Source organism: Hyperolius riggenbachi, chromosome 3, assembly GCF_040937935.1.
Source record: "Hyperolius riggenbachi isolate aHypRig1 chromosome 3, aHypRig1.pri, whole genome shotgun sequence".
Lineage (NCBI taxonomy): Eukaryota > Metazoa > Chordata > Amphibia > Anura > Hyperoliidae > Hyperolius > Hyperolius riggenbachi.
In genome coordinates this window covers 127,678,624-127,690,999 of record NC_090648.1, presented here as the reverse complement: position 1 = coordinate 127,690,999, position 12,376 = coordinate 127,678,624, and the positions used below count along the sequence as shown (strand labels likewise).

Below are 12,376 nucleotides of genomic sequence, written 5' to 3'. Positions count from 1 at the left end.
TGCATTGGATTTCCATCACCAAGACCGTCTAGAAGATTTGATTATGATTGGCTGTATAGATGTTTATTCTGGAGAAATGAGCAGACAGTTTAGCTACAGATCAGCTGTAACTCCAGAGGTAAAATAAGAAAAACAGGAAATCATTTGCTTTGTAGCGTGAGGACACTGGCATGCCAGCTGAATCAGAGGAGGCCTGTTCAAGTGACAAGTTGCAATCATGATAATACTATGCTTAAATGGCTGAATAAATGGGATCAGTCATAGGCACATTCATACATGCATAGCCTGTATATAAAATCATTGCATACGTGCCTAGGCACCACAGGTAAACGCTACCTGGAAATAACATGCACATATCATCGTACACAAGTAATAAAATGGCCAAGAAGGACTACAATGTTTACCCCACTGCGCACATAAGTTTAATTATAGTTATTTTCACATGTGAACTATGCTCATGTTACAATAGAATCGGCTTATTCACTAATCCACATATGAAACTAACATACATAGGCACATGTTTTAATAAAATTCTGTTTACCAGCAATATTTAATACATATGTATAATACCTTTGTATGTTGGTTGCTTTCAGGCGATTATAACATGTATGATGTGGTTCATGCAAAGAAAGGCAGTGCACAGAGACATGTGCGTACATGCATTGCATACACGCATCATGCAAGCAGACGCGCACAGCAGAACATTGCTCTCCACATGTGTGCAGCCTCTTTTATGTGGAACAGACAGATCACAGACGTGCACGTTATCAACACATGCATCAGACATGCTACAAACATATTGCCAAACGTACAGCAGATCATGCATCTGTAGCTAAGGCTGCTGCAAGAATGTGCGCATTTTCAAGGGATCCTAAACGCAGCACTTGAATTTTGAATGGGATCTTATGGAGCTCTGTAAACTTGTGCTTTTACTTGCTATTGACAAGCTCTGCCATAATTAAAGCACAGCATGTCCTATCTGGCTGCCTTTCAAGTCACTGTATTCGAGTCACTGAAAATGCAATGTAAAGTGCACAACAAATGCTTCCCTATTTTCTTGTCATTATACCATGCTTCCACCTGGCTGTATCTCATCTGTTTTCACATGTAATGCCTGTTTACACTGGCCCTAATGCTGAAACTGCTGCACACAAGAGATGATCATACAAGCACATATGTACACATTGTAATACCCACACACTGATGCAGGTACACCACAGATATAGAGATTAGATGACACCTTCTCTGGGCTAGCTGCAGAATTCTAAAGCTTGCACTCAAAATACATTGTTAGCCAATAACTGGCATCACCTCAATCACACTATGTCACATACCAAGGATTGAATCTAACATTCGACTTGACGGTTTTTATTTTATTTTTTTTTTGCTCACCAGGAAAAATATATAGTCTTGCAGGCTGCAGAATGCTTTGCATACCATGTGGATTTACAATAGATTACGATGTAGATGGTGCCTTTTATTTGCTAGCTCAAAATATTTTGCTGCATCCCCACATTGACACATCATGCAGGATGAAGGGAACTTGTCTTCACGAAAGCTTAATATACACATCCAATTTCAATTAGACAATCACTGGCCAATTTCACCACTTCCAGGTAGCATGAGGGCCAACAGACTATAAATCACTACTGAATGGATTGTGTAGGTAAGCTCTTATACTAAGGAGGTGGTAAAACTGAATGTATGCACGCAATTCCCCTGAAGGACCAAGGACTTTGTTTAGATCTCATTCTAGGATGCTAAGTAGTAACGTTGGTCAATCAAACTTGGATGTGTGTACCAGGCTTACATACACAGCCAAAAGAGGCATCACCTCTCTTCCACATAACAGAGTGTGCTGGTGATCCTGTGCAGTCTGGCTGCTGCTGTCAGCCAAGGGTGAGCTGTTCAGTCCCTCCAGCTGGAGCTGAGGCACTACAAATCCCAGCAGGTGAGACAGCCAGAGCCAGCAGTCCTTGCAGCAGAGGAGAGGCCCGGATCCCCAGCATGACATCTCACAGACCCCCCCTCTCACCTCTCTCCCTCCGCTCCAGATACTCCGCCGCCTCCAGCAGCATTTGAATGTTGACACAGACCGAGGCCGCCATTTTCCAGCACCGGGGGGGGGAGGAGAGTGGTGGCGACAGGGCACGGTGTACCGGCGGAGGAGGGGCACGGCTGTTATATGTTAGCAGTGTTTACAGAAAGCTAACGCGCCCCGCTGTCTCACTATCCGACACTAACACGGGAAGCGCTGCTGGGATTGTTGTTTATCGGCTTCTGCAAGACACGCCCCTTGCTCGCCTGAACAGCCCCGCCTTCAGGCACAGTGGCGACACCCCATTGGTCACACCGCTACAGCACGAAGCCCACCTCTAACTTCCCATTAGCTGAGATGGCACATGGGACAGACCAATAAGAGAGTGGCGAAGGGGGGGCAGGAACTGCTGTCAACACTCGCCAGCGCCGATTGGGAAATCGTTTGACAGGGGCACGCCCACAGAACAGGAGGAACGCCCATTTGCATTCTCGCACATGATTGGCACACTCCGGGAAAAGTGTCCCATCCACAGAGATAGTGACGTCATCGAGCTCTTTCGCTAAATAGAATTTATTTTGACTAATTAGGTGGCTCGTTCACCTACATTTCTGTAGATACGAAACCTGTATGTCAGTGCTGGTGTTATACTGATGTCATGGGCTTAGCTGATGTGTGTGAGGGGCAGGTCAGAGCTCAGAACTACCTGATGGAAGATCACCTGCCTGCCACTGATCTGTATGCCAGGCTGCCTGCAGCACACAGACAAGGAGTCTGTGGAATTCATATGTTATAATTTACAGGGACATAAGTCCCACTGCTATCAATTCAAATTGATAAAAGGGGAAACTAGATCCTAGACAATGTACCAGCTTAGTGATCTATGCTTGTCACCTTAACTAAGTACACACAGAACAATAGATTGTGGAAGTCCCAACGAACGATCTATCGTGCAAGATCTTAAAGAGAAACTCCAGTTAAAATAATGTAATAAAAAAGTTCTTCATTTGTACAAACATAAATGATTTAGTCAGTGTTTGCCCATTGTAAAATCTTTCCTCTCCCTGATTTAAATTGTGACATTTATCACATGTTGACATTTTTACTGCTGGCAGGTGATGTCAGTGGAAGGAGATGCTGCTTGCTTTTTTGGCAGTTGGAAACAGCTGTTATTTCCCACAATGCAACAAGGCTCCCACAGTGTGATGTCAGAACCATGGTCCTGACATCATACAGTGGGGGGGGGTTCACCACAATATCAGCCATGCAGAGTTCCCTGATGATCCGTTTGTAAAAAGGAAAAGATTTTTCATGGGAAAGGGGGTATCAGCTACTGATTGGGATGAAGTTCAATTCTTGGTTATAGTTTCTCTTTAAGCGACGTCACATGCTGTGAATGACGTTGTAAGACAGACAAACATTACACTAAAGATCAAATTTGTTAAATGAGACGGGGGCATTCCACAGACTTTACCATAAAGATTGTTTAACGATCTCTACATATGGGCAATTGGGCATCGTTAAACGATCATTTCCTATGTGCTCCCTCACGACGGTCTTTTGAAACAAACAAGTGTCGTAAATTGGCCATCTTTAACGGTTTGCAGCTTTTTCATGTAACAATAGTTACACAATGGCATCTGGAACAAACGTTCATCTGTTTAAAATGACAAACACAATCTTGCCATGGGTAACTGCACGATATCTGCGCAACAGTCGTCTGAGTTTATTCACTGCTTGTCATAATTTGGCTACATTTTTGTCGCAACAATTGTCATCCGATCAGGTAAAATCTGTCAATCGTTGAACATTTCCAATGACTTTTGTATTGTGTGTGTTGTATAGTGTGTATATAGCTTTGCCTTTTTGATAAGGAAAGAAGAGAGATTGGAGGCAGTGGCCCTTAGGAAGCAATCACTCTTGTGTCTGAGGTAACTGCAGATGATTCCCTGCAAGCGTTTTGTGTGCGTTTTAATGTATGCTGTGTTTTTACAGTAGCCAGTGATTTCATTAAGAGAAATGGAAAAAAATGGAAAAATACAATAAAATGTGTTTGAGGCTAGTTTTAGTGCGTTTTGCATGCGATTTTACATGCATTTAAAAAAAAAAAAACAAGTTTGATGATGTACTACCACTTCCTGTTGACTTCCCAGCGATTTGCATAAAACACAAAAAAAAGCATGCAAAACGCATATGCGTTTTAGTTATGCGAACCGCAAACATATTAAAATGCACGCAAAACGTATGTGCGGGAAAAAATGGAAAACACAAACACACAGAAAATGCACTAAAATGCATATGCACCAAAACGCAACCTTTAGGGCCCATTTACACTATAATTCGCAAAATGGTAGCGCATAGTAGCGCATTTTTACTGCAATTAGCGTGGTAAAATCACTGCTCACACTTACACAATTCAGAGCAATCACGATTAGCGCTTTATTAACCTCCTTGCCGTTCTAAAAAATCCGGCAAGGAGGCAGCGCCGCGCTTTTTTTAAATTTTTTTTTTTAAATGATGTAGCAAGCCCTGGGCTCGCTACATGATAGCCACTGAGCGGCGGCATCCCCCCACCCACTCCGATCGCCTTCGGCGATCAGAGTATGCAGGAAATCCCATTGAGAACGGGATTTCCTGCAGGGCTTCCCCGGCGACCGGGCGGGATGACGTCACCGACGTCATGGACGTCGTAACGTCAGAGGGAATCCCGATCCGCCCCTTAGCGCTGCCTGGCACTGATTGGCCAGGCTGCGCAGGGGTCTGGGGCGGGGGGGGGGGGGGAGAGGGCGGCTCGGCGCGGCAGGTAGTAGCGAATCGGCGGCGATCGCGTACTACACGCAGCTAGCAAAGTGCTAGCTGCGTGTAGGAAAAAAAAATTTATGCAAATCGGCCCAGCGGGGTCTGGGGGGCCCTATTGTAAAATTTGCATCGAGGTCTACAGCTTAGCTACGCCACTGTTCTCAGCATGAGTGATTACAGCACTGAGAAGAACATTTTTGTGCTGCAGGCAGCAATTGGACCTCTGTCAGACAAGGAGGGGGGCCCACCAGAGACCTGGAGGCGGGGCCCACCGAGGGAAAAAACTGTACTACTGTGGCCCAGTCTGACCCTGTCTGTATACGTCACACTGCATGCATAGTGTGCCACTTTTCCCTTCCATCGCAGTCCTGTTTTAGGGGCAGAGCCGGTTTTAGACAGACACATATGAGTGGGCAGACAAAAATGGGTAGGGGGCATCATGTTCAAGGAAATTTGCGGCGCGCGAAGCAATGGCGTAGAAAAATGGGCGTGGTCATGACATCATGTGGGCGGGGCTAACTGTAATGTAGTTATACTAGCTAATGTAGTTACATAAAAAATATGAAATAAATGCAAATGACAGACAGCGTTTCCCCAGTAAATGCACGTAATGAGAGAACGCGTTTCACCAGTAAATGCATGCAATGAGAGACAGTGTTTCACCAGTAAATGCACATAATAAAAGACAGTGTTTCACCACTTAATGCACATAAGAGACAGCGTTTCAACAGTAAATGCACGTAATGACAGACAGCCTTTCACCAGTAAATGCATGTAATGAGAGACAGCCTTTCACCAGTAAATGCACAGAAGACAGCATTTCACCAGTAAATGCATGTGATGAGAGAAAGCGTTTCACCAGTTAATGCACATATTGGGGTGTCCCCAATATATGTAGCCAGGTCTATAGGTGTCCCTAGTATATGTAGCCAGGTCTATAGGTGTCCCCAGTATATGTAGCCAGGTCTATAGGTGTCCCCAGTATATGTAGTCAGGTGTATAGCTGTCCCCAGTATATGTAGCCAGGTCTATAGATGTCCCCAGTATATGTAGCCAGGTCTATAGATGTCCCCAGTATATGTAGTCAGGTTTATAGCTGTCCCCAGTATATGTAGCCAGGTCTATAAGTGTCCCCAGTATATGTAGTCAGGTGTATAGGTGTCCCCAATATATGTAGCCAGGTCTATAGGTGTCCCCAGTATATGTAGTCAGCTGTATAGCTGTCCCCAGTATATGTAGTCAGCTGTATAGCTGTCCCCAGTATATGTAGCCAGGTCTATAGGTGTCCCCAGTATATGTAGCCAGGTCTATAGGTGTCCCCAGTATATGTAGTCAGGTGTATAGCTGTCCCCAGTATATGTAGCCAGGGGTATAGGTGCCCCCAGTATATGTAGCCAGGTGTATAGGTGTCTCCAGTATATGTAGTCAGGTGTATAGGTGCCCCCAGTATATGTAGCCAGGTGTATAGGTGTCCCCAGTATATGTAGTCAGGTGTATAGCTGTCCCCAGTATATGTAGCCAGGTCTATAGGTGTCCCCAGTATTATAGCCAGGTGTATAGGTGTCCCCAGTATATGTAGTCAGGTGTATAGTTGTCCCCAGTATATGTAGCCAGGTCTATAGGTGTCCCCAATATTATAGCCAGATGTATAGGTGTCCCCAGTATATGTAGCCAGGTGTATAGGTGTCCCCAGTATATGTAACCAGGACTTACTGTGTTCCCAGGGCCCAGTATAGGCAGGTGTATAGATGTCCTAAAGTGGGGTGGCAGCGGAGAGAAGAAATAGCGATGGGCACAGCGGAGGGGAAGGGGGGACGTCTCCCCCCCCCCCCCCTTCCCTCACCTTGGGGCTCTCCCTCTCTCTAACTCCCCCTCCAGATATGAGCGGCTGTCAGCAGCGACAGAGCTCTGTCCCGCGCTGGGAAGAGAGGAAGTGATCTATGCGCCACTACTCTGGTCTAGTCTAGACCAGAGTAGTGGCGCACAGATCTCTGTCCTGCGCTGGGAAGAGAGTAAGTGTTCTGCTGCCAGCCCGCCACTCATATCTGGAGAAGGGAGCGAGAGAGAGAGCCCCAAGGTGAGGGAAGGAGGGAATACGTCCCCCCCTTCCCCACTGCCATGCCCATTGCTCCCTCTTCTCTCTCCGCTGCCACCCCACCTGTTTGAGGGGGCACAAGATTTATTTGAGGGGGCCCAGCCCCCTCTTGCCCCTGCGTAGAGCCGGCTCGTTCACACTATGAGTGTTTGCGTTTATTTTTACGCGCTGGCGGTTTTTGAAATCACCCTAAAAACGCTTGTGCAATGATTTCCTATGAGAGTGTTCACGTGAGCATTTCGATTTTAGTAAAATCGCAAACGCGCTACATGTACCATTTTCTGAGCGCTTTGGCTCGATGGAAGGTATAGGAAAATCGCAAAGAACTTGAAAAAGTGCTTTGTATAGTGATTTTAAGAATAAATACATTGTATTTATTCTTTTCCAGATCAAATTGCTCTGCAAAAGTGCTTAGAAAAGCGATTTTCTAAGCGCAGGGAAAAGCGCTTAAAAAACTCTCAATAAATCGCTCAACGTTTGCGATAGGGCTGGTGATTTATAATGTGAACATAGTCTAACAGGGAACGCAACTCCCCACTGTGAATGCAGCCTGACAGCAGGTCACAATGCTGTATAACAATTTGCAAACGGTTCTGTCTACCAAGAATAGCAAACTCATGCACTTCTTGTGGTACTGGAGCTCTGATGAGAATCCTGGCAGAGGTTTTAAAGGACAACTGAAGTAAGAGGGATATGGAGGCTGCCATATTTATTTCCTGATAAGCAATACCAGTTCCCTGGCAGCCCTGCTGGTCTCTTTGGCTGCAGCAGTGTCTGAATTACACCAGAAGCAAGCATGTGGCTAATCTTGTCAGATCTTGCAATAATGTCAGGAACACCTGATCTGCTGTATGCTTGTTCAGGATCTGTGGTTAATTGTATCAGAGGATCAGCAAAACAGCCAGGCAACTGGTATAGTTTAAAAGGAAATACATATAGCAGCCTCCATATCCTTCTCACTTCAGATGTCCTTTAATAGAACAGTCTGTATACAACTGAATGGGAGATAGTTCACACTTCACATTCTTCAACGGGATGGAAACAGCTTCAAACATTGCTGGCTGTGACTATAGACATGATAGTTTGGATGACTGTAATAGCTGATGTTGGCCATTGTGGTGGACAGTTTGCATTATTATTATTATTATTTATATAGCGCCTACATCTTACGCAGCGCTGTACAGAGTATATAGTCTTGTTACTAACTGTCCCTCAAGGAGCTCACAATCTAGTCCCTACCATAGTCATAGGTCTATGTATGTATTGTGTAGTAGTATATGTATCATAGTCTAGGGCCAATTTTAGGGGGAAGCCAATTAACTTATCTGTATGTTTTTGGGATGTGGGAGAAAACCGGAGCACCCGGAGGAAACCCACAGACATGGGGAGAACATACAAACTCCTTGCAGATGTTGACCTGGCTGGGAATCGAACCGGGGACCCAACGTTGCAAGGCGAAAGTGCTAACCACTACTCCACCGTGCTGCATGGACATAAGGCTAGGCAGTAGCCTAGGCAGTAAATTAGACCATTTCCAGAATGGACCACAGCAGATAGACAGACATTTTAAAGGATCCTATGTTAACTACTGTATATGTAAACTATAGGATCCGTTCAGACATGTTCTGGCATGTCCATTGAGATGACAGATGAAGTCCCATCCTGCACTTTACTGAACACCAGCATGTGAGATGGATATTTACTGCTATGGCACCTGGTATATGCTGCATCCTCTTAGCTTTGCTATACCTTCAAACAAACTTTTCCTATGAACAGGATCACAGACTATAAGATGCATACAGACATGAGATATGACAGCCCAAACGATGGGCAAATCGACCAAAAGGCAGATCTCTCTCTGATCGAATCAGATCAGAGAGAGAGAGTTGTTGGCTGCCCATATACGGCAGGCCAATTCTCAAACGATTTTAACATGAAACCTTTTGGGAATCAGCCTTGTGACGCCACCTCAGCCGCCATCTCCCCAGATGTTAATGTGCCCATGCATTCAAATTTCACCTGTGCAGCTACCGCGACTGTCCAGCTGCCCCTGGTCTCACCTGCTGCTTCCCCGTGACCCCCGCTTTACAAGCAGTGACCATGTGGTGGCCGCATATAGCACGTCACACACACGTGCCTGGGGGGCGGAGAAGCAGTGAAAGAGACCAAAAGCTGGTGGGCAGTCACGGCAGCTGGGCAGGTGAGATCTGATTGCACGGGCACATTTACCTTTGGGAGACAGCAGCTGGGGGTTCCATCAGGTTCGTCATGATATTGCATGCCGTTACCACTCCACATGCAGTCCACCGCGTCGATCTGAGATTTTCCAGCATGCTCGATCAGGACATTCAACCGATTTCAGACTAAAATCCGTTGAATCGTCGATCAGGCATGCTTGTTGTGGCATCAATTTTCATCCAATTTGATAAAGTTATTGAATCAGAGTGGTCGATCGGGCTGAAAAATCAATGGATGTACGGCCACCGTAAAAGTGTCCACTAATGATACTATCAACCTTACCAACTCTATGTAGTAGAAGGTTAAACTGAGAGAATAGAATTTGCATAGATACTTCAAATAGTCCCTCATATTACAGAGAAAAGGTAGAATTGTACAATCAAGTTTGTATCATTATCGGTTATTTTAATATCCAAGTAATCCCAGGCGCAGAGCTCTCCAAGCTGTGGGAGCACGATGAGGGGTGCGTGTGTGACCAAGCCATGCATGCGCAGAAGCCTGCGACCGCCCGCATTACTGGGACTCATAGCTGCAAAACAGAGGGGCCAAACAGGACGGTGAGGGAAGCCCCAGGCAAGTATAAATAGGGCACAGGGGCAAACGCATTGGCTCACATTGATAGACAGGGTCAGGAGCCAATAAAAGTGGCGTCATGGCGGCGACAGAAAGAGGAGCCTGCAGCAATGGCAGAATGGCGTGACCTGTGAGATAGGCCGGTATTTATGGTGATTCATCGGGAGGTGCCGTTGTGTGCTAACAGCAGGCTCTAGTCCTTAAAGAGGATCTACGTCCTTAAAAAATCCTGCAGCGCTGCTGTAGCGAGAAATTATAGTTACTTGCGGAGTCTTGTCCCACAAAGCCATCCGAAAGACCCAGCATCACTCCACTTCCCGTGTGTGGCCCTGCCTCCCCTCTTTCATCTGAGAAACACACCAAGCTATTTACTGCAGTTAACAGCCGGGCATGTTTTCTCCGCGTGGGACTCAGGTAACTATAACTTTTCGTTACATCAGCGCTGCAGGATTTTAGGATGGAGATCTTCTTTAAGGGCCAGGGAGTGCTGGTATGCAAGGGGTTAACCAGCAAGCAGATTGCTGGTAGAGATGATCAGTTAGAAACTAATAATTCCACTTTGCTGCCTAATATATATATATATATATATATATATATATATATATATATATATATATATATATATATATATATGCAGAGTTTGGAACTGGGCCAATAAAGATCAGCAGGAAGTTCATCTGAGAAGCTAACTCCAAGCGGCATACAGTTTGCTAAGATTTGCATGCAAGCCAAAGTTTGTTGGCATCTCATTGAGCATCTCTCATTTCCATTCACCAAAATAGCATTGTTTTTCATAAATTAAACATGGCATTAAAAACAGGCTCCTATCTCGTGCATAACATGCATTCATAAAAAAAGGTTCCCAGACAAGCAGAAGGATTTGTTTCCGTAAGTTGCTAAGCCTATGTCGGAAGACAAGGTGTGTGAATGCCCAGAACACGAGGATGCACGCAGCTCATGCAGCGATAGGGTCTCAGGAAGCTGCTGCTATGCAGAAGAGTGGGAACCGGTGACGTCACCGCTGGAGCGCACCTGTCAGTCACAGCAGGGACCCCCTCCGTGACGTAGCCCAGCATTGTCTCTGGAAATAGAACGCATTACGTAATGTGGTTGGCTGACAGGTCACGTGACGGGGGGACATGGCTCTAGCGCCACGTGATTGAAAACATGAACTACTGCAGTGAGAAGCGCTGGAAAACACGTCGTCATCTCTATAGCGTTGTGCTTTGTGATAATAATGCTGCAATAACCTCCTGCTTGTTATTAGTGCATAGGTAACGCAGGAAAGGTGTATTTCAGAGCGCGGCTGCTAACAGCGTCTAGGCTGTGCAAATCAATAATCGATAATCGATAGTCTGATGGATAGTCCCTACTCCCTCCCACAAGCACCACTTCTTCTGCCATACTTGCTTATCGGGTGCGTTTGCCATGAGTTGTGCCAGCATTCCACACTCCTGTCTCTAGAAAGGTACCATCCAGGCTTTGAACATGGGCAGTAAAATCAGATTCATCTCTGAGAATATACTCCTATATTATTTTGGATAAAGCAGAGAAAACGTTATGGATGCAGTTTATGATGTAAATAAAAAAAAAAATAATAACTTCCTTGTTTTTCCAGTAATCCGTTATGCATTATTGAAATATACATTGAGATAAACCACAAAATTAAAACCAGTAATAAACGAATTGAATAACTGCTTATTTCATTACAATAAAATCTGTTAGGATAGGGGTTAGGGAACAAATAAACCGTTTATTCTTTACCATGCTGAGTTGATTGCAGGGAAACTGGGCAGAATAAGGGCTCATTTCCATTATACAACGCTTAGTGCGGCTCTGTGTTGCACATGACTCCCGGGAGCGGCGCTTGCGATCCCATTCATTATACTGAATGGTATCACAGATGCAATCGCCCCAAAATGCAGGCAACCATGCGCTGTGATTCAGTGGTGAATTGCAGCACATGTATGAAAACAGCAGACAGTGCAGTCTATGCACTGTCTGCTGTTCCTGCAATCGCGTTTTCATAGGCACGGCTGAAAGCGCGCTAAATGGAAATGAGCCCTTAGGCAGCAGTCACGCCTGGGGAATAAAAATGTGCACTAATGCTAAAGATGGGACATTTGCAGTCAAGTGTTAGAATGTGCATTTTTCTGCATACAGAGAAGAAAAATGTTTTGTTGCTTTTTTCGCACATCGCGTGTAGTTTCCAAGAGCGGCTGTCAGCTGACTGCCAACTGACGTGTGCAAAGAATCCATTGTCTGTCGACTCAAGACTCTGCAGAATTAAGTGCAATCCCTGCCTATATTTATGGCTAGGATCAGTGTATCTCCAAATCCTCCTTACACATGCCTGACTAAGGCAGGCAATGACAATCACCTGAGCATTGCGCGTGTACAGTGGCCACCACCCCTTAACCCACAAGCAGGCAGCCAGGCAGATCAATTCACCCCTGCAAAGGCCGAGCGCATTGTCTGCACCACTCCCCCGCCCACTGTGTGACGTCACGCATGCGCTGCTTCGTTTAACCCGGTATAGCAACAGATTGCATCGTCGCTACATAGCGGACATGTAGCGGTCTGTACAGGCTGACCAGTGAGGTTGCCCTAGGGGACTGGGTCCAGATCCCAGA

At 45.6% G+C, this 12,376-nt stretch overlaps 1 protein-coding gene across 2 annotated transcripts in view; it reads right to left on the bottom strand.

The window, feature by feature from the left end:
- Positions 1-2,314, bottom strand: part of MXD1 (MAX dimerization protein 1) — a 43,111-nt gene extending 40,797 nt beyond the window's left edge. For both annotated transcript variants that reach the window (XM_068274916.1, XM_068274915.1), the window contains exon 1: positions 2,036-2,314. In XM_068274916.1, the coding sequence (XP_068131017.1) occupies positions 2,036-2,108 (73 nt within the window). In that variant the 5' untranslated portion in view covers positions 2,109-2,314. The remainder of the gene's footprint in view (positions 1-2,035) is intronic.
- Positions 2,315-12,376: the final 10,062 nt, after the last annotated feature.